The sequence below is a fragment of the Poecilia reticulata genome, chromosome 4 (assembly GCF_904066995.2).
Source record: "Poecilia reticulata chromosome 4, P_reticulata-male-v2, whole genome shotgun sequence".
Lineage (NCBI taxonomy): Eukaryota > Metazoa > Chordata > Actinopteri > Cyprinodontiformes > Poeciliidae > Poecilia > Poecilia reticulata.
The window spans coordinates 26,091,142-26,117,723 of record NC_088833.1 but is presented as its reverse complement, the minus strand read 5'-3'; the positions used below and the strand labels follow the sequence as shown (position 1 = coordinate 26,117,723).

At 41.1% G+C, this 26,582-nt stretch overlaps 2 protein-coding genes across 5 annotated transcripts; both read left to right on the top strand.

Moving 5' to 3' along the window:
* The first annotated feature begins 719 nt into the window (after positions 1 to 719).
* anapc4 (anaphase promoting complex subunit 4) lies at positions 720 to 10,114 on the top strand. Its single transcript, XM_008407507.2, has 29 exons — positions 720 to 862; positions 972 to 1,037; positions 2,088 to 2,203; positions 2,291 to 2,396; positions 2,483 to 2,615; positions 2,696 to 2,770; positions 2,855 to 2,881; positions 2,957 to 3,001; positions 3,087 to 3,171; positions 3,565 to 3,672; positions 3,792 to 3,962; positions 4,450 to 4,514; positions 4,689 to 4,731; positions 4,831 to 4,907; positions 4,983 to 5,083; positions 5,809 to 5,860; positions 5,935 to 5,990; positions 6,118 to 6,164; positions 6,246 to 6,302; positions 6,389 to 6,445; positions 6,532 to 6,625; positions 7,027 to 7,124; positions 7,617 to 7,678; positions 7,772 to 7,810; positions 7,918 to 8,019; positions 8,107 to 8,184; positions 8,308 to 8,475; positions 9,146 to 9,269; positions 9,790 to 10,114. Exons 3-29 carry the CDS (start codon positions 2,096 to 2,098, stop codon positions 10,018 to 10,020), a joined length of 2,409 nt encoding a protein of 802 aa, XP_008405729.1. The 5' UTR covers positions 720 to 862; positions 972 to 1,037; positions 2,088 to 2,095; the 3' UTR covers positions 10,021 to 10,114.
* Positions 10,115 to 11,350: 1,236 nt separating this feature from the next.
* On the top strand, positions 11,351 to 26,443 carry slain2 (SLAIN motif family, member 2). 4 transcript variants are annotated; one of them, XM_081606578.1, is made up of 10 exons: positions 11,351 to 12,170; positions 15,277 to 15,419; positions 19,012 to 19,179; positions 19,264 to 19,437; positions 19,528 to 19,887; positions 20,760 to 20,906; positions 21,855 to 21,941; positions 22,864 to 22,902; positions 23,343 to 23,550; positions 24,850 to 26,443. In XM_081606578.1, the coding sequence occupies exons 1-10, from the start codon at positions 11,686 to 11,688 to the stop codon at positions 24,911 to 24,913; spliced, it is 1,875 nt and encodes a 624-aa protein (XP_081462704.1). In that variant the 5' UTR covers positions 11,351 to 11,685; the 3' UTR covers positions 24,914 to 26,443. The 4 variants fall into 4 exon arrangements, with proteins under 4 accessions (XP_081462704.1, XP_008405726.1, XP_008405725.1 ...); XM_008407504.3 differs by lacking the exon at positions 21,855 to 21,941 and having other exon boundaries at positions 11,353 to 12,170; XM_008407503.3 differs by lacking the exon at positions 22,864 to 22,902 and having other exon boundaries at positions 11,353 to 12,170.
* The last annotated feature ends 139 nt before the right edge of the window (positions 26,444 to 26,582 follow it).

Genomic DNA, 26,582 nt, shown 5'->3' with positions numbered 1-26,582 from the left:
CACTGGGTCTATTTCTGGTCCGCTATCACATTTTGTGCTCCATGAGCTATTCTGGTTCTTCTTGAATCTACTGATTACAGTTAAGTGCAGGTGATAAGTCCAGAAGGATTTTTTTTTTTTTTACTATCATCACGCATGCCTGCTGTCCACCAACTAATGAGCAACCTGGAATTATCTTTGTGTGTCAGTCTACAGCAATCAGCTCCCTGGGTAAGGTGTCAAGAAATAACTACATTATTCAGGAGTAACTTCTTAATATATTATACAGAGATAGTTCTGTTTTCTGATGCATGTAGAGTAGAACTGGAAAATTTCCAGCTTTCCTTTGACCATGACTGTAAACTGCAAAATCCTACAGTGCCTGGCAAAATATTTATACCTCTAAAACATTTAAAGTAACACAAAGTAATGTTAAGTGGGTGTGGAGGATATTATATTTTACTTTTTCTATTTAATTATAGTTTTAATATTAATTAGATAGATTAAAGCGCACATGAAGAAAAAACATGACTTCCATTGTTCAGTTTAAAACAAGGCTGAATTAAACGTCAAAAATCTTTCATTAGTTAATAGTTCACAGTTATGCACTACTTGGTCTTGTAGTCCACCAAGTAGTCCATTACTTGGTGAAAAATACGTGAAAGATTGTAGTTTTTAGTAAAATCAATGTGTGAAAAGTTGAAGGAACGTGAATACTTTAACCAGACGCTTCATCTCAACACTTCTGCTCTATTTACAAATCGAGTTTTCGCTGTTGAGAATGTTTGTCTCTTCGCGCCTCCCGTTGCTCCTGCTGTGATTGGTGGAAGTGAAAATATGGCGGCGTATGTGCAGCTGTAAAATAATAGAAAGAAAACCCAAAGTAAGACTCTTGAGTCGCTTTATAGAGGTTAATGCTGTCATTTAGCTTTCGCCAGTTTTAGGGAACGGGACGGTGACGTAACTATAATGACTCTCTCTCTTTGCTTTAGCTTCTCGAGGTTGCTAACCGACCTGCTAACAACACAGCATTTCACCAGTGGAGCAGCTCCTTAAAGGTGAGTGAAGTATCCGCCCGGCCTCTGGTTTTGTTCGTCGTTATCCTAGTCAACCAGCTGTCAAATGTTACGGCAGCTTGCAGCCATAAACATTTTCCCAAACCGGTTCCATTTGTGGTCCGAAATTGTTGTAACTTCATCCCAATTTCTTCTTCAAATTCATCATTTTTGGATTTTCATATCATGTTGATTAAGTGTAGTAGAAGTTATTTTGTCAGTTTCTCAACAGTGACCTGGGATTCGTACAAAGTGTGGGAAAATAACTGGAAGATTGTGGAAAAAGAAAACTGAGCACTGGAAAATGCTTGTATTTTTCTAAAATGTGTTCTTTGCCTTATGATCGTGACAAATTGAGACGTAGCATCCATTCATCTGCCCATCTTTTACTCCTTTCATCTCTCCATCTCCTTTCAATATGTCAATTTGTTCCCATCGATCATCCATATATTGAATTACCATTTTCTCTTTCTTTGTTAATCCATCAATTGCATGACAAATTAAAACAAACTCAATCATTTTCATTTGCATGATTTATCGTTTTTCTTTTTTCTCTCTCTTTCTACCAAAAACTGGATAATAAAAGTCTTCAGTCTGGTGCTTTGGTCTCACCTAGCCCTTTTTTAAGGAAAACATTGTTTATAGAGACTTTGTAATTAATTTTATTTGTTTCTGTTGTTTTGTTTATTTATTTTGGATATTTAGAATGTCTTCCAGTTCCAGTGATAAATGTTCATTATAATTCAAATTGATCTTTCAGAATTTGTTCTTGACATTATTATTCCATTACCTACATCTTTCCTGAAAATGGTCACAAAACGACAATGTTATCGTTTACCGCACTAACTGCCTCTTTACATGTAGCCCTGAAGTTGATTGCAACATAATTGGTATATTATAAGAGAAAAAAAGTGTAAGTATGTGTAGCTAGAGCAGTTAGGGAGTAAGAAAGGCCAAATTATCTTCTTTTCTTCTCTACAAACTACAGCACTAAGTCATCACTGGATTGTGGAAAAAATTTTAATCCTGTTTGTATTTCTCCACCTTTTCCAGCCAACATCATGCCAGCTTTCCGGCAAGTGGGAGAGAAGCAACTTCCCAACCCTGTGAAGTGTATGGCGTGGTCTCCTAAGAGGGACCTCATTGCTTTGGCCAATACAACAGGAGAAGTGGGTTCAAACACCGAGAACGGCTGAGTGTAGGACTTTTAGTGTGCAATAGTTTTATTTTTTTGTAACTCCAATAACTTTCCGCAGCTGCTGCTTCATCGCTTGGCAAGTTTCCAGCGGGTTTGGAGTTTGGCACCCAGTGAATATACTGGGAAGGAGATCACTGCGCTCGCCTGGAGACCTGATGGCAAAAGTAAATGATGGTTTTGAACATATTTACCAGTGTGTTTGATGAAATTATGTGAACATTATGTTTTTGGTTTTTGCTTTAATCGGCAGTTTTGGCGTTCAGTCTCGGAGACACCAAGCAGGTGGTTCTGTGTGACGTTGAGAAAGCGGAGATCCTTCACATGTTTCCGATGCAGAGTTTGGTAACCTGCATGAGCTGGATGGAGGTGGTGGAGGAGAACAGGTGTGACCCAGGTTCACGATACAAACCAGTGCGCGTGTAATCTGGCTAGAAATGTGCAAATGATTCTCGTTCGGTTTCAGTTCCCTTGGCTCCTTTTATAACTCCGAGGATGAATCCAAGCTTTTCCTTCCTGAATTACCAACACTCCCCAAAAGGTAAAAGCACCGAGTGTCTATTCCACCGCAAGACTGCAAGTTTATTCTGAGCTCAGTAACATGATCCAAACTTTTCCTTCCTAGCTACAACACCACTTCAAAGATATTCAGGTGAGATTTAAATGATCGATTTTCTCATTTGGTGTCTGAGTGGAAGCTGAATGTATTTATCCGTCTTTGCCACAGTGAGGAAAAGTCTGACGAGATCCTCAACCTCCTCGGAGAGGTTCGGTAAGGGCTCCTTACTGGATATTAAAGATTACGTTTTTGAGTTGGCTGTTAAATCAATTTATAATTTTCTCTTGCTACCAAACAGGCTGAACATCCTCGTTCTCGGAGGAGATGCTGGATGTGTGGAGCTTTATGCATACGGGATGTACAAAATTGCCAGTCTTGGCGAGGTGAGGTTTTTTTTGTTGTTGTTTTTTTAAATATAGTTCCTTATCTGCCCAGTGGTCAGAGGCTGATATAAGTGGATCTCTCCATCACATCACATATTTACATACCGAAGAAAGTCATAAAATACACAGGATTTATGCTCCTGCAAAAATATGAACGGCTTATAAAAATGGAAAGTTTTTATTATTTTTTTACTCAAGATCTCAAAGTAATTTGAATTGTCATAGTTATAGTTTTCAGTTTTTACATGAACTGAAAACTGTTTGCTTTTAATAAAACGCTGTGAGCATCATCCATTTTTCTTTCAGAAAATCAGAAGAACCAAAGATATTATTTTCAACAATCGTCAAAAGTTATTTCACTGGGTGAACTTGGCTGGTTTTTATCTTCTGCAGGTGTCGGGATCATGCCGCAGTCTGAGTCTGTCCAGCGATCTCAAGTCCCTGTCACTGATCACAGAAGTCCAATCCGCTGACGGCGTCTCGGAGATCTGCTACGTTCAGGTGAGCCGGATCCCATCACACCATCGTCTTCATGGCCTTCTTTTGCTCTGACCTGGATTTTTTTCTTGTCTTTTTTTTTATTTTTATTTTTTTCATATGTCATCGTTGCCGTGCGACAGCTGGACACGAGTTTGTTGTCGGACTGTCTTCCAGAGGTCACCAGGATGGCCCGCAAGTTCACCCACATCTCCACGCTGCTGCAGTACCTGCACCTCTCACTCACCTGCATGTGTGAAGCCTGGGAGGAAATCCTGATGCAGATGGATCTCCGTCTCACCAAGTTTGTTCAGGTTTGTCGTCAAAAACTCTTCTGAGATAAAAGTAATTGCAACCTGTGCTAAGACAAATTTGTTACAAAAATCTATTATATACAGAGCAATTCAGTTAATTTAGGAATAAATTACCTAAAAACAAAAACGATTTAAAAAGCACTTTCTTTTTAAAAGAGCACTGAAATCTTTTTTTTTTTTTTTATCAAATCCTATTTTTTTTTATATAAGTTCATGTGTTTAATATGTATAATGTCTGACTAATTTTGTGATTTTATTTTAATGTCAAAATGGTCTCATGTGCTGCATGAATATTTTTGGGTTTTATCAGTTGGACCCCTGGACGATTAGTAACTACTTTGATGGAAACTAACAGGGATCCTAACAGATAAACAAAGAAACAAATACTGTTTTTGTCTGACAAAAAAAATCAAGGGCTTAAAGGTTACAATACTTCCACCAGAAAAGGACTAAAACCCAGTTGTTGTTTCTTTTGTTGTTCTTGCAGGAAAAGAACACAAGCACCCAAGTCCAAGATGAATTTTTGGACCTCCTGCTGTGGGGGCAGTCCAGGTGGTTTATTCTTCTTATTTATTTTGATTTTTTTCACATTATAGTGTTGTGAGATCTACAGTGGCCTGTAGATGGTAGCAACACACCTTGAACTGGTCGAAGTGCTTTTTGTGGATTTATTTCCATGTGCTTGTTAACGTGGTCATTTTCTCCTCACTTGTTTCTTGTTTCCAGTCCCGAGTTGCAGGCTCTCCTCATGAACCAGCTGACCGTCAAGGTAAAATCAGAGAATCTTTAACTTCTAGATGAATTTAGGTCATCCCATCCAGAAGCACCAGGAGGTGGATTTAAAACATTTCGTGTCATTCTATGTCAGGGCTTGAAAAAACTGGGTCAGTCCATTGAGTCTTCTTACTCCAGCATCCAGAAACTGGTGATCAGCCACCTGCAGAGGTATTTCGTCTCTTTGACGCACCTGGGAATTTTCGACTTCTTTCTATTAAGATGTCTTTTTTGTGTCTTCTGCAGCGGCTCTGAGGCTCTGTTGTATCAGCTGAGTGAGGTGAGAGGAATGTCCCTGTGGAAGCAAAAGTTTGAGCGCCTCGGCTTGGATTCGGATGCTATTGATGGTACCAGACTCGACACAAGCACAATGTTTACAATCTGTCCATTTTAGCTCCTTCCTCATTTTGGATTTTGTAGTTATAGTCATATCTGACCTTTTTTATGGGGAAAAATGGAGTCGTCAGAATGTTTCACACCAATCTCCTTTTCTAATGGAGCATTTCATGACCACTTTGATAACCAGAAATTTTAATTAATTTTTTGTAACCATGAACATGTGGTTTTATGACTTAAGATTTGCTAACAAGGTGTTGCTTATAGTTATTCTGATTTAGAAATTTGTTAGATGTCACAAGAGTTAATTCATTCATACAGGTACAGTGGCCCAGAAGGGTCAACTAAACACAACAGCAGAAAGCCACAACTGAAGTTATATTAAACTTGCTAGTCACTACCGACTAGTTACGTCGGTAGTGACTTTTTGTTGCCTTATGAGGTTTGTATTTTCTTAACCCTTTTCGGCCACCGTAGTACCAGGATCAGAATCAAAACAAATAAAAATCAGGTATTGTACAAAATAATTAAATCAAATGAAGTTATGTTAGATTTGAATATTATTTTGAGTGTTTACATCCATAACTCATGAAAATGTTTAACTACAAAGAAAACTAAGCTGACTTGAAGATATTAAAGTGCACAGGTACAAATTGGTTAGTTTATAGGAATGAAATGGTAACAAATTGGCCCGGGGCTTTCTGTCACTAAGGGTGTGTTTGTTTTGTGTATCCAGGTGCGATCACAGCTGTTGGCTCTTTCTCTCTGAAAGCTAACGAACTTCTGCAGTAAGTCTATAAATCATCCCACTTTATGACATTTTATGGTTTTTAATTGTTATAACTTCTTTTTTTACATTCAGGGTGATCGACAAGAGCACAAAAAACTTCAAAGCTTTTTTCCGATGGCTGTATGTAGGTAAGAAGGAAGTTGGTTTTTATTTTTTTATTTCCTACATCCTTATTGACGCTAATATTCACCTTAAAGTGTCAAACAGACGGTTTCTGGAATCCTCTATTAAGCCTTAAAATGTGATTTTCTGCAGCAATGCTAAGAATGTGTGATGAACACGTACCGCCAGAGCTAAACAAGGTGAGTTTTTAGCCCAGATTTCTCACGTTTAGTCTTCCTATTATTATTTATCAGTTGCATTCAAATGTTTTATTTCCTCAGATGACTCAGAAGGACATTGCCTTTGTTGCTGATTTCTTGTCGGAGCATTTTAGCGAGGTGAGATGAGCAAATGCATCACATTCACATTTAAGAAATGCCTGAACATAATTTGGGTTGGGACTCGTTCCTTTGTGGTTTTGCAGAACGAGGAACTCTTTGATCGTAAGGGGAAGTACTTCAATGTGGAGCGAGTTGGTCAGGTAAGTGGCTTCTTTGAGAACGCTTTAAATATTTTAGAAAAAACCTGACTCATGGATGTTTGTGTCTCATATGGATATTTTTACAGTACCTGAAGGATGAAGATGAAGACCTCGTTTCTCCACCCAACACAAAGGGAAACCAGTGGCTGAAGTTCTTGCAGGAGAGCACATACCTGAAAGGTAAATTGAGACCCTGAGTTTAGACAACCAGGGTTTCCCCCAGAAAACTTGCTAGGTCCGATGCTCAGAGCGCTACGGCAGTCATTCAGCCACCCGCCAAGTTTTTGAGCCAGGAAATTTAAAAATATCATTGTATAGTTATGCATTTTAGGAAGACTTTAAGATGAATACCTAAACACCAATTATAAAGTCTTTAAAAAAGGCAATCATAAAAAACCCCTAATAAATTAACAATGTTAGCATTGCCTGGTGCAATGCTAACACCAGGTGCCTGGTGGGGGCACAAGTAAAGCCTGGTGGTCCTCCAGGCTTATAATTCACTGAGGGAAACCCTGGACAACTGACGAGAAGGATTTAGGAAATCATGCAGTAACTTTTTTTCTATTTCATTGGTTTGTTAGTGAGCCCTTTGCTGTTTCCATCATATCCACAAAAGTCTTTGCACTTTGTCAAGAGGATGATGGAGAATGTGATTGAGCGATGCCTACAGAAACCTGCCGTAAGTTTTTGGTGCGCTACTGGTACATCTCACTGATACAAGAATATTGTTGAAAGTCGATAAAAAAAAATTAAGCATGTTTATTATGGAATCACCACAATGTGTTTCAATTATTTATTCATTCAAATTCTAATTATTCTGGCTTGGAGTTAATGAAATGAAAATAGGATAACGGTTGTCAAAACTAGATATTTATATTCACTGTATAAAAAACTAGACAGCCCTTTTTCATACAGTTTTCATTAAATCAAACTTTCCTTGTTTAGATCTTACTAAAACAGTACTGAAGAAATGTCTGAGAAGCACTTCCTTTGAAGAAAGTAACACAAAGTGTTTATATACCATTGCTCTGGCATTCAGCAAATTGAATTACTAATATAAATCACCTTTCTGATGATATTCTGCTTTACAGAGATGCAACTGAATTGTTTCCTCTTCATTAGTAGTTAGTCATTAGGTTGAAATGTCTCAGCTTTGTGAATCTGTTTACAGGAAGTCATTGGAAGATCTGTGAAACAGGCTGTATTTTTGCCTTTGTATGCTGTGTCAGACAAGTAAAGTCTTTTTATTGTTGTATATATTTCAGATATAAGACACTTAAATTCCCTTAAGATGTTATTAATGTGATTACGTTTTGTGTTTTCTAGCTCGGAAAAGATTCCCCACCTCTTTGAACTTCCGTCTCTGTACGTAAAACAGAAACTTTATGGAGATTTGTGTCTGGACTAGCAGGAATGTGTTTTATGTTGTTTTTTTTTTTTTTGTTTGTTTGTTTTTTTGGTGGGCCCTTCAGGTGGAATGACAAAAAAGGCAAAATGCACTGTGTTGTGTTCTGCATGCCAGCGATTTCACCAAGCAAGCTGTACTTGTTACGGAAAGGAACCGACCCAAACAGGTGCATTGTCTTCCAATCAGAAATGTCTTTGTCGCTTCTTTTCCTGTACTTATTACCCTGCTAACCTAATTAATTTTGCCTCTGTAGACATATTCCAAACAGCTTCATGTCATTTGACCTCAGCCATTATCTGGACAGTACAGATGATGACGGCATTGCGGCCCAGTGAGTTTATCTTGATCGTTTTATTTTATTTTTATTTTTATTAGCACTTCAGAGGGTGAAATATATAACTTGCAATGTGATTCACACTTTGTTTTTGGTTTTGTTTATTTATTGCTTTTCTAGGTCTCATTACGTCTACCGCTGCCTGGATGCTCGTTTCTATGACGATGAAATGCTAACGGTGGTCCTGCAGGGATCAGAGGATCAGAACAGCAGGCGCCTCCTGGCTCAGGTTTCACTTGCCTCCAGCTTGAGCTGTGACTCTGAATTCAACTGGGAGCCCGGTGTGAGGTGTGTGTGTGCGCGTGTGTGTGTGTTACAGTGCCTAGAAAAAGTATTCATAACCCTGAAACACAGTTTTAAACTAGATTTGATATATAGAACAACACAAATCTCACCCATTTAGCACATATTTGTGAGCTGAAAAGTGTGGCATGCATTTGTATTCATATTGAGCTAATACTTTGCTAATTGACTTTTTTGGTGCAATTATAGCTGGAAGTATATATATTTTTTTCCTATGTCTTTTCCAGATCTGTTCATTTAAGGCTGAAATTTGTGCAAATTATTCAAAAAAAAAGAAGCTCTAATCCAGTCAAAAAGTGGTTGCACTTTATTTTACTCAGAAGCATTACAGTAAAAATGGGTGAATATATTATTATTTGTAAAATAAATTTCAAACTGTTCTTTTCTTCCCACCTCACAAATATGAGCTACTTTGTCCTGATCTGTCACATAAAACGCTGTTAAACTATTTAAGATTGTATTTGTAACTAAAGAAAACCAAGTTTCACATTCATCATCACCATTTATCACGTTACATGGAAAAAAAATACAGTAAAACTCTTTTGCCTTTTCTCTCTTTCTGTCTTTAAAACAAAAATAAACAAATTGATCAACAAAATAACAAAAACATGTCAAACGACAAATGAAAACGAATGTTTGCCCTCTGTGTTACCAGGTTGGACCAGCAGGGCAGCACCATTCCCTGCCAGGGTCTGGTGTTGGGGAACCAGTGGCGTGAACTGGAAAACATGAAGGCCCAGTTTGTAGCCGTCAATGGAATCCGCAAAGTGGCCTGCGTGGTAAGTTTCAGAATTATAATTAATAACTACCAGGTCACGATTGTGAATGAGATTTTAAATCTCAGGGAAACTTATCACTCTGCTTAATTCTCTTGATAAACCTAATCAAAACGTAAGAAATTATAGGAGAAATGCTGCGATGATTAACCCACATTTTTCTCACTCTTCTCATCAAAAGTTATTATCTTGTATCAGCTGATTTCTTTATCGAGTTTGTGTTTCAGTGGCAGTAAAAGAGAAGAGCGATAAATCATTAAATGAAGTTTAAACTACCAAAAAAAAAAAAAAAACGTAAATATTCTCGCAGGCATTTGAAATTTCAATGTTGCATGCATGGCCTTGAGATGTTGCTGCAGTTCAAGACGTACAGATCCAACATCATCCAGAATAAAATGGACAGCATTATTAATTTGTTTTGGTGATTGAAAAGGTGTAGATGGATGGTTATTGGGTCTCTGCTGCTATAAGCGATCTTACAGACTTAGTTATTGAACCATCACTTTTCTTTTTCACTTGGCAGCTGAGTGCCAATTTAAGACACATCCGTGTTTTTGAGATGGATGTGGAAGATGAGGACGACGAGGGAGCCGAGTCTCAGAACGCCAGCGCTGACCAGGATGGACTGGAAACTTCGATGTCCGGCCAGGGGCCGGTGGAGGAGAGCTTGGAGTCAGAGGGAGAATCCAGGGAGCAGGAAGGAGATATGTTTCAAAAGTCAGAGGAACTTTTACAGTCGCAGGAAGCATTGTAACTCGCGTGGCACTCGAGCTGTATGAACTCTAAAGGACTGGACTTACTTTTTTGTAAACATCTTTTTATATTTAAAAATAAAACATCTTTCTGGATTTTTTTTTTTTTGCAATTGTCTCTTTTAGTCTAAATTGTATGTTCTCATACATATGTACCTAAACATTATTATCTTAATTTTAAAAATAATATTAAGCTATTTGTTAGCAGCCAATAAGTTCTGAACCTCAAAATGATCACATCTTTAATGATGGAATGGAAATTCCAGATTTAGCTCGCTGCAGCTTTGCAGAATTCAAGCAAACGCCTTTAAAGGAAGAACTTGATTTAAAACTATAAACAACAAAGAGGAAAAAATGAAAGGAAGTACTCAAAACAACATTAGGTTTTATAAAAAATGAACTGTTTTAGGTCATGCCACAGCATCTCAATCAGTTTAAATCCAGACTTTGAGTAGGCCATTCTGAGGAGAACTTTTGGTTTGTTCCTGCTGCATAAACCTAAGTATGCTTGTGTTTATGGTCAAGAAAGATGGTCAGTCTCCTTCGCAAGTCGCCCAGACCGTGAACAGGCAAACCATTGTGTTCTTTTTCAAAATTCTGATGGTTTGTTCAATAGTGTTTTTTTTTTTTGCCTTGGACGTCTCCCAAGGACTCCATTTTACCCATTTTCTTTCTTACTGCCATGTCATTAAAGTTGAACATTAACAAAGACAGGTGAGGCCTGCAGCGTTTTAGATGGTTTTTCTTGGTTATTTTGTGACCTACTGAATGTGTTGTCTGTGTTTTTTGGAGTAAGTTTGGTAAGCTGTGGTTCACTTGGGTTCCAAAGCCTTAGAAGTTGATTTGTAATTGCTTTCATTAATAACTTTGTTTCTAATCTGTGCTTATAACATCTGTTATAAGCAGATGTAAGAGCTGCTTTATGCTGTCAGGGAAATTCCTTTTACATTTCATTTATTCATTTCTCTGAGTAATTAGGACTGGGTCTTGCAAATGAAATCAACCTCAGCCTTCTGACAAATAAGGTTAATTTGAGTCCATTCATTATGTAGCAAGAAGTAGATGACCTTTTTGTTTTGTTTTATGAAGCTTTCCCCCCTTCCTTAATAGGTCTGCCTTAAACTGCAAACTGCTTTCTCAGGTTATACTTGTTTTGGTGCCTAGTGTGATGTCACAAGAGACGCGTGCATTTGTTTATGGAGCGCAGGTTGTCTTCATCAGTTTAAGATAACGTTAGAATTTGTTTAACTACATGGCTATTAGCAACAATCTTTCAGTCTTGAGGCGTTTACAAGACATATTTACCATATGAATATCTGGTATTTACCGCGCCCTCCCTAATGACGTGGTTCAACGCGCACGAGCAAATGGGTGTTGGTTACGTGCTCGCTCTCGATATCAAGCGCAGTGACGTATGCTATCCGCCGCCTGTTGGTCTTTCACAGTTGGTGACGAGTATTATGAAAATGGCCTCGACTCTACCCGTAAACGCGAATATCCAGAGAAGATGACGACGCTGAGCTCACTAAGTCAGTCAAACACCAAAGTGTCTACTTTGAACACGTAGTTATTGGTAAGGAAAAGAGAAAGAAAGGAACTGTCGGCAGAGGAACCGTCAAGAAAACACTCCGGACCGCAGTAGATTTTCGACAGGCTGAGGAATCACCATGGAGGATATCAACTCTAACATCAACGCGGACTTGGAGGTGCGGAAGCTTCAGGACTTGGTGAAAAAACTCGAGCAGCAGAACGAGCAGCTCCGGAGCAGGTCCACGATGTTGTCTTCGTCCGGAGCCATGTCGGCGAACCACAGACCCCTGAGCGCCGGGTACGAGTCGTCCTCCCTGTCAGTGGGGATGGCAGCCGGTCTGGCCGGCTTCCCTGGGGTGGGGTTCGGCGGCTCGGGCGGCTACGGTGGGTCGGTGGAGAACAACCACTGCTTGAGACCCCGGCTGTCCTACGACGGCATCAGCTTCAAGAGGGCGTATGAGTGCGAGGGGGCATCTGCTGCCACCTCTCTGTCTAGCATGAACTCCCTCTACCCAGACAACGCCGGGGGGCTGACGGCTGACGGGGAAACCTCAATTCTAGATGAAGTGGACATCCTAGATCTTGAAGACATGGACTGTCTAAACGAAGACGAGGACAGCTGGTGAGTGACGGGCTTGTGTTGGGAGGAAACTTGCCTGCGTCTTCAGGGCTGGCAGCTTTCATTTCTCCAACACAGCTGCTCTACACATTTGCTGCCACATAGACGCCTGGCTAACAATCACCCCAGTAAACTGTCTGAAATAATGAAGTCATCCCCACAAGGAGCTGCATTGTGGATCACCAGAGGGGATTGTTTGGCACACATATGGGCGATGCCAGCCCACCCCTTCACCCCCTCCTGACCTGAGTAGTTTGGCTTCAGCCATTCATAAACTTCTTGTTCTAAAAGCACATTAGTGAAACCTAATTCTGATGGGTTTGGACTCCAGATTATCGCTTTTAAAGTGACAGATTGCGTAGCTTGTCCTGGGAGTGGTGGAAGGAGATCAGTGTGTACAGTGAAAACCCGACTTGTTTTCCTGGCCAGCAGTCATGTGGGAGAGGTAGCCATGGTTATAGTCCTCCTCTCAATTCTCTTAGCACAGCATTTGGCTCAGAGCTGCAGGAGCTCTGCAGCTCCAACTGAGACGTAGCTGGGAAATCATCTCATCGCGCTGGACTGAAAGCCACAACGCCTGCATAAAGCTGACCTCTGACACAGCATTTGCAGGGATCATAAACAATGAGAGCTACGTTATGATTTGAGCAGGTCATGTCTGAGGGTCGCACAGACGAGGATTAGCGTTTGGGAACATGTATTGTTTATCAGAATTAATCCAGCAGCCCTCATGTCTGCCCAGCAGCTCTAATGCACTCTCACTATAATGTTTGGAAAGATTAACATTGTAATCTTTCCAAACATTAAGATGTTTGGAAAGAGGACGTCTCTGTCTGTGCAGTGAAATGAGACGTATACCAGACGTCTGATATGGGCTGATCGGTGATATCAAGGCTTACCTGGGACAAAAACTTACAAAACAACTAACCCATAGAAAGGCGTAGCCATGGCTACACTAGAAGTTTTAATTACAAGCCAGAAAATGGACAGTGTTTTTTCAGCTGTGTGCAATGTAAGATGTCACAGGACCTTCTCCGTCTTACTTGTTGCTGCACATTGCCGGCTAGCTGGCTGAAACAAACCACACTTTCATTACTTAGAAGTAAGAGCTGTTTGGATGGTGTGCAAATGACAGGCTGGCTACAGCTAGCTGGCTAATAACACCTTCTGATAATCACTAGTACTTTATAAAACTCAACATGGCTAAAGAGTAAAATATTTTACACAATAAACACTTAAAAATAAGCTCTACACTTTAAAACCAGCAGTTTCAGCTTCATAACGACGTTAAGCTAAAACTGCTAGCGCCAAGACTGCATTAGCAGTGTCATTGAGCTAACACTGTTATTAAGCTATCAGCGTTAGCAACTTTAACTTAGTAGGAATGATTTCTGTCACTCCTTCAGTTTCCACTTCTGGACCTTCTTTCAGCCAGCTGACTAGCTGTGTGCAGAAACTGTCTTAGAAAATTCAGGCAATTTACTAGAAGAATTTTCAATTGAAGCAATGATAAGATGGACTTTTTTTTTTTTTTTTGAATCTGTGGAGTTTTAAAAACAGGCCATGCATAGTTAGCGATGGGAAGTGAGTTGGAAGGGAGGAGATATTTTATGAGGTCGTAGTTACAAACGTAGGCGAACATAATGATGGGCCTCTTCCTTAAGAGATGCCAGTTTATGCTCTTTTAATCAGCTTCTGCTATTTAGAAGATCCCTAATAGGCATACTCAGCTCTTCGTGCAGCATAATATGTGCTCTACTCAGTGATTTATCATCCAAGTTAAGGCTGTAAATACACTGCTGCAGATCTTGCAAACCTCCTTTTCAGCCTAATTATTTGAGCTCCCTGATATCCAGGTAAAAAAAAAAAAGCAAGCTCCATCATTTGTGTTGTTTGCAGCAGTGATGTCAGGCTACTTCCGAACACTGCTCACTCGTGCTCAGCAGAGCGTTTGGCGCAGCCTGTTTTACATCAGCTTGATATCCAGGATTACCACGTAGTGCCCAGATCTCGCCAGCTCTTGTCACAGACTCCTGTAATCCCATAAATTAGCATTAGAGTGGATTGAAAACGCTCCCTGCTGCTGCAGCGCTCGGCCCATCAGTGGTCGGTTACTACGCTCGTTTTACCTCGAGACGCAGGTTCACTGAGCGCCGCACTGTACTTGAATGACCTCCGTAGAGTCTACAAGTGGCGCAAACATGCAGTATTGATGCTAGACTGGTATTTCCCAGCATTAGCTTCACTTTCCCTGCAGTGTCTTTTGCTTTCATCTCGCAGGCTTCCTCTACGAGTGCAACGGCGCTGACAGCTGCTGACTCAGATTCCTTCTTTTATCTGATCTCGACCATAAACACATTTGTTTTACTTTTAGAATGGGCCAGCTGAGTTGTGGAATGTCCTGGAAACTTTTACACCTATTTTCAGCTTTGATGACCGCATCCTTCGAGGATTATGAACACACTGATCACCAAACCAGATTTCTTTGTTATTGCTGAAGCTATTCTTAAACTTTTCTTTCTCTTTGTTCCCTCTTACTTCCTGCTTGTGTTGCATGTTGTAGTGAAACCAGAATACATTCAGGTGTGAAGATAAGATTTTTATTTAAAGGAGGAAGGTGAAACAGATTATCATTGTAATGCGTTCAGTTTGGCATTAAGTACATTTGTTTGCCGTTTGTACAGTGAGCTGAATAAATGTGTTGACTTGAATCAATTATGGACTAAAAAAATCTTACCAAGTATTTTTCATCTACTTTCTTGTGCAAATACCTTAGTACACTTGAAATAGGACAAAAACTAACATACAAATCACGTTTCAGCAAAATATAGGAGCTTGTTTTAAGTCAATAATTCCTTAATATTGATTCATATTGGCAGATTTTTTTTTTACTTATGGAAAAAAATGTCATAAAAAAAATCTGCTAGTGGAACTAGTGTTTTAATCAATGATTGACTTGAAACGAGCTCCTATACATCTCTGAAAAGTTACTTTTAAGTTAGTTTTGTCTTATTTCAAATGTATTAAGATATTTGCACTAGAAACTAGACAATACAAAACATTTGGAAAGATTTCGTTTGCTTGATTTGTTTCTCCTTTCTAATCTCAGGTTATATGAATCAAAACTGAACAGTCCGCTGCAAAAAACCTTGAGTCCTATAGTGTGGTGTCGGCAAACTCTAGACAACCCGAGTCCTGAGATGGAATCGGCCAAACGCTCGCTCATCCACAGGCTGGACCTCACCCTGTCAGGTAACCTGAAACACGTGATCTTTACCTCTTATCTTTTATTTAAGTAGTAGCAAAAGTAAAATAAAAAATAAAAATGACTCCAGTTATCATAAAGTGAAGTTATGTTTTAACATGGCAGCAATTAAAACAAGTGGCTGTATTTTGTTGTTAATGGCACAGTCATTCTGAAGAGTGTAAAATATCCCGTTGCTCAATCTGGATTCAAACACACCGTTGCTGCTTTCTGCCAGCGCAATATCTGCTGTTGACTTTTGGACTCCCACTAATTATAGTTGTTGTGAGGGGCGGAGGACTGGCTTCAGATCCTCAATGCTAAACTAAGAGACGGGTCATTTCCATTTTGACAGCTCATGTGACCGTTGGATCGTGTCGGGCTGAAGGTTGTGTGCTGGGGTAGATGGGACTCTCTGCTCTGTTGTCCAGGAATCTTAAATGAAAAGCTCTATGCTTTAATTCAGGTTATTGAATGTGCTTGGAGATGTTTGTGCTAGATCTCACTGCACTGTCTTGATTTAGCAATGAGGCTGAAGTGTTATTCTGCTCGTTGGAGGTGATGTCAGTGTATATTTTAAAGGATATCATCTTGCGTTGGCCTTCTCATGTGATTCCAGGGTGTCCAGGCATCCTTAAATTTGTATATTGAAAATTGAGATTTTAAATTGTCTTAAATTCATGAAAAAAAACTGTAAGTTGGCCTCAAATACATGAATCGCAGGTCTTAAATTTTGTAGCTTTTTAAACAGGTTTTCTCACAGGACTTCTCTGTCAAGCAAAGGTTTAAGGCGCACACAGACTTCTTCATTGTGTCCTGTGACCCAATGAACACACAACTACAGTAACTAGCTGCAAATGCACCCTTGCTAGCTAACTAACTAGATTTTTTTATGTCTATTATGGATAAGTGCAAATTTATAACCGGTTGATTGGTTATAAACCCATGTGAATCTTAAAAGCTTTCCACTCCAGGGGTTTTGCACACAATGCACCTAGCCTCAGGGGCATTTCTGTGCAAAACTCCACCTGAAAAATATGCAATTTTCTTCTTTAAATTTCTGTTGCTAATATTTCATTCATCATGGTCTTAAAAAGCCTTAAATTTGAGTTGGTTAAACCTGCAAATGCCCTAGATTCTCCTGCCAGGTGCACAATAAAAAGTTAACTTCATTTATCCTCCGTCTTAAACTAATCTCAACTTCTCTACTGACTTCTATGAAAACTTGGACCAGAGTCAGAAGACACACCCGTGTGACTCCCAAGTAATTTCCATTACACCCAGTTTCTAACAAGAGCCTGGAAATCCTGTTGCCATGATGTTGGTTTAGTTTGTCTCTGCACAGACGTGAAAGAACAGCATATTGTCTCTTCTGTGCAGTCGCATTGACAAAGCAGTCAGATATTTTACCTTGTTTCCAATCAATCTCCATGCCTTTTGTATGTGCACACCCGGCTAAAATCAGAACCTCCGGTGACGTGTCTTGGTTGCGTAAGCTCTACAGAGGAAACGCCTGGGAGTTAGCTCCCTGAGTTAGCACCGCGACTTCTCTCATGTCGGGCAGTCCTGATAGACTGGAACTGTTGAACGCGGTTCCTTCCTGCTTTGACAGCTGCCTCCCGCAGCAGAGAGATGTCCGCTGGAGTCACCTGCAACATTTTCTGAGCAGAAACTTTTGACTCCCACACCTAAGAATCTGTTCAAGCACAGTCCGTCTCACACTTCACTGCCAGTTTCGTCCCTCTTCTCCTTTCTGGCCTTTATCCCCTTGTTTACACAAGCGTCTCTGTTTGTTCTTCTCTCGTGATTTGCCCACAGCTCTATGCAGCTGTTTTAGCTCCTTCTTTATGGACTTCAACACTCAGCTTTCTGTTGTTTTTTTGGTGTGTTTTTTTTTCATTCTCAAACATTTAATCCTGCTCGTTTTGAAGCAGCCGGTTGTCTGCTGGGTTATTTGGGTTTTTCTGTCTTTTAAGTGATTGTTCTTAAGCTTTTTTGTTTTTTAAAGTCATGGTAGGTGGGATCAGCATTTCTTTTCACTTCCTTTCAGGACATGAGAGTTTTAGGGCATACTATTTTAGTTCGTCCCTGAGCTGCAGCTCCCTTTGATTGGCCCGTGTCTTTGTGGAATGACAGCGTGCTGATGCAATGGGGCATGTTACGCAACAGCCGCAAAATCCTTAAGAAGCCATCTGACCTTACCTGGGTCCAAACCAGAAACTTCTACCAGAAGTAGAAAAATGGGGAGAGCAGAGCACTGATTTGTCCATTTCACTCAGCGTTACAGACCTACATGTCGATGTGTTGTCGACATTCCTCAGCAGCTGATCCATGCAGATGTTAGCAGGATGGACATGCTGGAATTTCCTGAATAATGCAGGAGGACAGAGTGCCGAGCCTGAGGGTGAAGGAAGAGGGAAAGTGAAAGAGGCCGGGTGGATGGAGAAGGAAGTCGGCCTTAAAAGGCTGCTTTCCATTCACCACAGAGCAGCGTAAACACACCCACCCAGAAGGAGAAAGGAACTCTGGGATCGGAAAACGAGACGACGGCCTTCCAAACCACCAGAGGTTTCCCGGTTAACCATCTGCCAGGTTCAGATTGAGATCATTGGGCTCAGGAATGGAGCTTTCTGACTGCTGGTTTGCAGGCTGTCACAGAGAATCGCATTGTTCTGCCTGCATATGGATTGAATGGCGTGCATTGTTTAGGAACTCCATCAGGCCCGCACTCAGCATACGGTGCTGAACACTCGACCGGACTTACAGCACAGTGCAGAGCTTTCATTGAGGCTCTGGCTCACACACTGAGACCCAACACACTGCGTCAGATCAGTGCCACGCCGAATAGAAGCAGCATAAAAGATTTCAATTCATGTTTAGAATTGGTCTGTCCCTCCAGGAAGTTGCAGTGATTTTTTTTATTTTATTTTATTTTTTGAATTGTGACAACCTGAAATGACTGATTTTTGCGGCACCCTTTTCAAAATGTTGTGATCAAAGTTGATTTTATTTTAAACATTTGCTGCATCATTGTGTAGGCTTACAAACGTTGAAATTGCTGCACATAACCTTCCCACAAAAAGACAGGCTTTTAACATGGTTAATATTTAAAGTGCAAATAACGTTTCCAAGTATGTTCTTCAAGAAGCACCTTAACACAAATAAAATCCTGAGGAGAGCAAAATAATCATTCCACATCAGAATAAACATGAAATGTTTAGAGCATGAGCAGGTCATACAGAACGTCACCAAATGGGATTTTGCGAAAAGAAAAAAGAAACGAGCTAAGGTTACTGTTTAGCACCACACATGCTTTCATCTTGCAAGTTTGGCTTTTTCATGAGATGTGAAACGGGAAGATAAATTTAAGAAGATTTGTCAAAACTCAGTTGCAGAGATCGGTCAGAAAAGAAGGAGAGCCAGAAAACATTAAGATGGTCAAATTTGTGGTAAAGTTGCGTTGACTGGCGAAAATTGCAAGACTGCATAAAATTTGAGTCATGAGTGAGTTTACATTGATAGTTGCGATCGCAACTTCCTGGAGCAACTGTTTGGTTTGGCATTTATTCCTTCAGTCATGGTCTGTTTTTGTTGTTTTAGCCAACAAGCGCAGGAGCCTGTATGGGAGCCCTTATCTCCAGCAGAGCTACGGAAGCCCATATAGCACAAATGCAGCCAACAGCCCCTACAGCAGCGGCTTCAACTCCCCCTCCTCAACGCCCTGCAGAGTTCCCATTGTCCGCCAGCAGCTGATGCCCAGTAACTCTGGTAGGGAGCGCTTGTTATCTCACTCTGCTGCGCTGTATTTCTTCAGTGGGAGACTGAAATGTTCATGAATGACTTCCTGTCCAGTGCACCAGAGAAACGCAGCGGCGGAGAGGAATCCTCCGGCGATCAGTCCGCAGTCATCCGTGGACAGCGAGCTGAGCACATCGGAGATGGACGAGGACTCGGTGGGCTCCTCGACTACGTATAAACTCAACGACGTCACAGACGTCCAGATAATGGCTCGCATGCAGGAAGAGAGTACGTTACCGCAACGCTTGTACCTCCAGCTGTGCTCTGACGTTCTGCCTCCCAAAGCGTTTCTGTTACACCGTTCATGTCTGTCGACAGGTTTGAGGCAGGAGTACGCCGCCACGGCGTCCAGGCGGAGCTCGGGTTCTTCCTGCCACTCGCTGCGGCGCAGCACCTTCAGCGACCAGGAGTTGGACGCGCACAGTCTGGAGGACGAGGAAGAGGCGGTGCACATGTCCTTCGCCTCCAACCTGCCCTCCAGCCGTTTCAGTCCTTCTCCTCGCCACTCCCCCCGTGTCTCCCCGAGGAACTCCCCCCGCTCGCGCTCCCCCGCCCGCTCCATCGACTATGGCCACAGCCGGGGCTCGCCGCAGCCCATCATCAGCCGGCTGCAGCAGCCGCGCCACTCGCTGCAGGGCCACGGCCACGACCTGCAGACCAGCGTGGTTAAGAATGAAGGTAAACACAGACCTCACAAGTACTGACGTTATCAGTGCTTTTCTAATTCAAAATCTGATTTAGACCTGTTGACATTAAACCAATGGTAACAATTAGGGCAATAAATCGACTATAGATGGAAAGATGGATAGGTGGGTAGATTTTATTGGAGGCTCAAAGTCCAAAACATTAAAAAGTTTTGGAAGAATTACTTTTTATAAAATTTTGATTTTTTTTTTAGCCATTTCACTCCTTGGTTTCCCACAGGTCAAAGTTATGACCTGTCATTTTGTTTTACCGTTTCTGTTCACTTGGACTTTGAATTCAGGTCAACTATGACAAAATATCAGTGCTAGGCTACATTTTATTAATTACAGATAAGGAAGTAGTTTTTCTTTTAACACATTAGCCTCAAGTTATTGTCAGTAGCAGGATTTTGAAACAATCATGCAAACGACTATTTTGGAGAAAGTATCACATGGACGGAGGTTGTCCGATTTTGATAACCCTCCCGGTAAAATTGCATCTTTATTCTGCGAATATTCTTGTAATTAAACAAACATTCTTGCTCTCGTATGCTGTTACTCAACTCACGGAAAGGATGATTTCTATCATTTGTAATGTTTGTAGAAAATAAAGTAAGAAGAAAAAAAAATCTTAGTCAGATCTGGTATGAAGAAATCAGATATTTTATCTTTAAGTCATATCATCTAGCCCTAGTAACAATTCAATTGATCCACACAAAGAAACGCTTGTGTAGATTTCTTGTTACTGACATCTGGTGTGAATTTCCAGTCAGCAGCTCCATGAGAATATCGGTATCTCATGGAAACATGTCAGTATTCCTCTGCCGTTTGCTTTGAGCTCATTCACCCTCTGTCCTGCTGCTGCAGAAAAGCTTCGCCGAAGTCTTCCCAACCTCACGCGCTCGGCCGCCGTGACGGCTCAGTCGCCAGAACCGGTCAAGAACAGCCGCAGCTGCGAGTCCAACCTCCAAGTGCCAAACGGCGGCTCTCCCCGACACCAGAGCCAGTCTGCCAGTGAGTATCAGTCCTGACGGCGTCCTGAGCGATCTGATGCGACTCCAACAAACAAATCTTATTCATGCTGCAGCAGCCTTCAGATTAAATATTGTAACCACTCCGCTGACATTATTCAAGCATTTGTTTTGTGCTGCAGCTCAGCAGCGTGACAGGCTTTGTAATCTCCTGTTAGTCATTGTGTGAGTGGGATTTGTGTTGTTCTTCCACTGGAGGGACTCTGCTGCTTTGTAGTGACATGGCTTTGTTGTTTGGGTGGGTGTGTGGGGGGGATCCTCTTTGATCAGTCTTGGTTGTAACATCTTTTATTTATCTTTTCGTCTTGTCTAACTTTAACACGAATGGAATGCTCTCAACCTGCAGAGTAAAAGCATGGTACTGGCAGCCGGTTGGAGGACCTTTCACACTAACATATTTCCCTCAGATTTAACTCTAGTTGTGTTCTTTCTGGGTAAAATCCTCCCTCTGTAAGTAACGACTATCCATTTAAGGTAATCCTGTAAAGAGAGGGAAAGGTAATGGTGTTTTCTTAATCCAGGATCAGTAGGAACAGAGCAGGTTTCAGCTGCTGACTCTGACATGGCCGTCTGCGGGACGGGGAACTCTTGGTCTTCATGCTTTAGATCAGATTCTGTTTCCTCCTGGGCTGCAGAAGATCTTTATTGCATTTTAAACAGTGGCACTTGTTGGTCCTCTCTCTGTTTCTACCTGAGCTTTGGTGGCACCAGGCATGCGGGCCCACCTAACCGCTGTCTTCTCTTCACTGTAAAGCACGGGTAACCCACACCCTCCTTTTTTCTTCCTTCTGGACTTCTCCACCTCCTAGAGGAAGCATCTTCAAACTGTTTGTATGTGGAGCCCCCTGGTGGACTTCCCAGGCTTTCTTTATGCTCTCCAGTGAAGCGGTGATTCTCAGACGTCAGTGTTGACTTGTGCCGTGTTTTCCAGCTGCTGCTCAGCTCCCGAGATACTCCGGTACTTCTCGCTCGTCCCCGAAACCCAAACAGCTTCTCCAAAAGCCAACCGCCCTGCGAGGTAACGGCCTGAACCAGCTGGAGGCTGTCCAAGTGATCTCACACACCGACATGTGCACAACTTCTGACACACTGAAAGCATGGGCTATCGATGAGTGTAGATGATGAGCTCGCCATATTTATGGGTCTGAAAAGGATGTGAGCGAAGTGCATTAAGGCACTCAGCTTGTTGTCTCTGAGGCTGTAAGGTAATGCATTCTAGATGCTGTTTGTGCAGCTCTCTTTGTGAAGATGGAGGAAATAACACGGTGGAGCAGACTGGTTGTATTACAGTCTGATGACGGAGGGGACAGTGTTATTTTATTTGGTTTTTATAAACAAATAGGACTTGTTGGATTGCTAACAGGATGTTATAGTAGCATTCAATACGGTTAGCACTAGTAACTGGATACATTAATCTAAATCGGTATTTCTGCCGCATCGTTTGCTCGGCTCACACGCGCTCAGCACAAGCTTTCAGACTGATACCTTTGAAAGTTTGAGTTGAGAACCTGCGAGCCGAGCAAGCGGTGTGGCGTTTTATACTTGACGCCAACCTTGGTGCGGTATTCACATAAAGGCCAGTCCAGGTGAACTGAAAACCTGCCCTACAAATCGACCTGTTTGAATGAGAGGCAAAGCACATGACCAGCCACCTCAAGGACACGCGCGCTCCACGACCCCGGGTCAACGCCTCAGCTATAAAGCTAACTTCAGAGCCTGAATGAACTGCAGACATTTAGAGGACTCCAAATTTTCCATCCATAGTCAAATAGCTAGACTGTGTTGAAATATAACCCCAAAATCTCATTAACCAGCGGATTTAGAAATATGGCTGCCATGTGATTTTTGGGTCCTATAAGTAATAAAACAGTCTGACAGTCATCAGACATCCCCTTCCTGCCTGCTCTGAATTAAGGCCTGTCTCTGTTGTCTTTGTCCAGTCCCACTCTCCTGTTGCTTTGGAGAAGAAGGTGATTTCAGTGAGTATTCACTGACGGCTCTCGTCTTTAAGTATCCTGTGACTGTGTTTGCGCTCCCTGGTTGTATCAATGTTGTGCTTTTGGACTGTCCTTGTTTTTGCTCCGTTTGTGACTCGCCTCATTCTGTCAACACATGACAAATCATCAGTCAGCAGCTGTGTCCGATAAGATCCGTTTCATTTTATTCATGCTTGAGTGACCGTTTTGTAGTTCCAACCAATAAGGATCATTTGTGGTAGTGGGATGTTTTTGTTTTTTTTTAAAATATCACCGTACTCTTTCATGCTGCTCTACTGACCTCACATTAATGCCAGTCTCACACCATTGCATTGTTGATCATCATGTCATCGCTAAAGTAGACAAATAAATGGTGTAAGTTTAAGAACGACGCGCGTAACTCGGTTACACCTGACCTTCCTTCCTTCTTTACTCGTCTGCAGTCCCATCTCCCAGTAAGCTCCGAACTCCGGCCACGCCATCGCCGCTGGCTCTGAGGCAGCCTGTAAAGGCCACATCCACCCCCAGTTCTGCCACCTCCACCCCGACCCGCTCGCTGGCTCCGCCCCGCAGTGGCCTTCCTCGACCGAGTGGTGCTGCAGGAGGAGGCATCCCTCTGCCTCGCAGCAAGCTGGCTCAACCAGTGCGCAGGTACGCCTCGCTATGTTCTCCTACGCTTCTATACATCTCCGTTGTTTAAATGTCATCGGATTTACATCAGTAATCCAGTTCAAAAAGTTACTGGTGTTAAATAAGTTTCCATGGAAACTAATCAGCATTTACCAAGATGAAAACTTTAAGAGCGTTGCCTGTTACAGGGCAAGATATTTGTTCACAACTTTCCTACAGAAATCCAATTTCAGAGATTTAATATACTCCCACTTTGAGGTTGAAACGGTCAATTGGATTACTTGTGAAGAATCGATTATTGAAATAATCGTCGACTAATTTATTGATTGATAAATCTTTAAATACAAAAATTGCCAGTTTGCTGAAATAACAACATGCTTAGGTAGCCATTAAGCCAAAACTGTATTAAAAATATATACATTTTGCATTTAATATGAAACAAAGAAACTTTATCCGTAAATATATTCTTGCCCAAAACTCCTGCAGTTACATAGTTTTAGATTCAAGCTTCACAATTTTTTCACGTTAGAAGTTTTAGCTGCAGATGATCAAATATACACTAAAGGAATGCTTTGTTGTTGCATTTTAGGCAATAAAATGTTTTTATTTTAAAAAGGGAATTGAATTATTTATTTGCATCTTTTACTGCATTTTCAATTTTGTATTAAAAATGCTTAAGTGGTTAAATGAAAGATCTGCTAAATGTGCCAGTTTTTTTTATCCAATTAATCATCAGAATAATTAATAAAATAATTGATTAGTAAAATAATTGCTAGTTGCAATTCAAACAAGCTGACTAAACCTGGTGGCTTCTCGTTTCCTCAACTATGATGTAAAACAAAATGCGTCAAATTGCTGAAATTCATTTCTAATATTCTAATTCCTATGCTTTAACTTGTTGGGTAAAATTAATCATTGTTTTCTCATTTTATTTGAGTGTTTTATATAAATGTGTTCAGTTACCCAACTGGCTCTGACCAGTTATTCTTTAAGGTTCTTTATTTATCTATGATGTAATTTCCCACTCAAGGGGTCCATCTGCCCCGTTATCTCAGCACGGTTCCACTGAAGAAGGTCATCATAATAAAAGTCAATTCCCAAGAGGTCACCAATCTTTGATCCCGAGCGAGTTGGAGGTTGTGGATCTCTCCCTTTGCAAAGGAAGGCATAAAAACCTCATTGGTCTCGTGTCTGGTTCTTTACAGGTCTTGAGCTAATTTTAAAAACCCCAACATAACTCATTGTAGATATTTTGTATAATTTATAACTGTAGACATAACATACTCTTATCAAAACGCAATTCTTTGTGTTTTCCTTCAGATCTCTTCCTGCTCCCAGATCTTACGGCAGCACAGGCGACAACTGGAGAGAAGGTTGTTACTGAGCTGAGCCAGCAGGGGGCGCTCTCCGGCCACACTATCAGCAGAAGGAAGGCAACAACACAACACGGCACTTTATGTACAAGATTTTCCTTAAAGAGACAGACGTGTATAAATCAGAGTTTTAAAAAGGAGAGACTCCACAGTGTGTCAAAGGGCATCCATCCCATCGTCGTTCTCTGGGGGGACTGGCTCTGCGGGGGACGGAGGGCCCTTGGGCATCTAGTGCGGCCTACACAGAAAATGCCAAAGAACCCAGCAGAGGACACGCTGCCTGCAGTCGTGCCTCTATGCCCGGCCTCCCTCCCGCCTCCTCTGCTCTCTTGTCACCTCCCTCAGGTTGAAATGTTTCCACACATTTCTGTTGTTCTTCTGCTCTGTGTTCAGCAGGTGTTGGTGAGTGATCTCTATGACGATGGCGTGCAGGTGAACTGTCCCGTGATGTTAAGAGAATTGTTTGATGTCTTGCAACAGTGAAAGCACCTCTCTTGTGTGGGTTGAACTCTTTAATCGTTCCTCTCATAAAGTAAAAGAATAAAAAAAGTCAGCCAGAATGTATGCACAAGTTTGTTTTACAAATTATTTATTCAAATTATTTAAGAAGCATATGTCCAAACATCCATATCAGTATTTTGAATAAAAAACAAAAAATCTGTTTCTTGAGAATGTTCATTATGAACCTCAGCGGCAAGCTAACTCTCCAAAGCCTCGTTTTTGTTTTTTTTTGTCTTGAAGCATCAGATCAGTTCTGGTGGAAAACCAGAGTGAGGGACGCAGTGGCCAAAGCCTCAGTTCTATACCGCCCCCTACAGGACATTTATCACAGTGCTCAGTTAAAGGACAGCGCATCAATAAACCGAAGTTGTATTGGTTTCCAGAATCTGACTCGTTTTCTTTTTTGTTGTTATGGAGAAGTTATCACTGTCACCCATTCAGCCGATGCAACCAAGACAACTCTACTGTTCCCCAGTGATCTGTGTGTGTCGTTCAGGAGGGGAAAAATAAAAGGAATTGAAAATAATTTGAAAGGTTTTGATAGGCTTTCACGTGGCGTGCTACATGAATCAAGAAAGGCATGCCAGTGTTAGGACAGGTGTTTGGGTCATTGCTTTGGTGGGCGTCTTCAACCAGTGCCTATAATTTCAAATTTCACTTGAGTTTGTTTATGATTTGTGCCAAGATCTTTTTTTGCCAATGATGTTTTCAGCTTTGCATCTATGCTTGCCTGTTTGTTTTTGTAACTAAATCAACACACTTATAATTGCTTTAAAATGTTCCTTTTGCCTTTGTATTTAAATATATATATATATATATAAAAATACTGGTTCTGTAAATGAAACTATTTATTAAAGATGGTGCCTCTGTCAAAGCTCAGATTTTGTGGGAAGCCAGGATGAATGTTGCAAAAAGACATATAGCACACACTTTGTGTGAACCATTTTTTGTTAATGAACCTTTTTTATAGCCACAACCATGACATTTGGTTTTGCTGTGTAAAGTCACATTTCAAATAAAACTTTAAAAGTTTCTCCTTTCTTCTGTAGCCTCTGACTTGTTTTTTTTTTCCTCCATCCAAAACAAAAAGTTGGGTTTAATTTGGTTGAACAATATCAAAAAATGAAACAAGATTAAGTAATTGACATAAATTACTAGAAAAACTGGAATTATAAACCA

Coding starts and splice junctions, on each gene's coding strand:
- anapc4 (XM_008407507.2), top strand. CDS start 2,096: ATGCCAGCTTTCCGGCAAGTGGGAGAGAAGCAACTTCCCAACCCTGTG. Junction 6,446..6,531: donor ATGTGGAGCGAGTTGGTCAG/GTAAGTGGCTTC, acceptor ATATTTTTACAG/TACCTGAAGGATGAAGATGA. Junction 6,626..7,026: donor GGAGAGCACATACCTGAAAG/GTAAATTGAGAC, acceptor TTGGTTTGTTAG/TGAGCCCTTTGCTGTTTCCA.
- slain2 (XM_081606578.1), top strand. CDS start 11,686: ATGGAGGATATCAACTCTAACATCAACGCGGACTTGGAGGTGCGGAAG. Junction 21,942..22,863: donor AAAGCCAACCGCCCTGCGAG/GTAACGGCCTGA, acceptor GTCTTTGTCCAG/TCCCACTCTCCTGTTGCTTT. Junction 22,903..23,342: donor TGGAGAAGAAGGTGATTTCA/GTGAGTATTCAC, acceptor ACTCGTCTGCAG/TCCCATCTCCCAGTAAGCTC.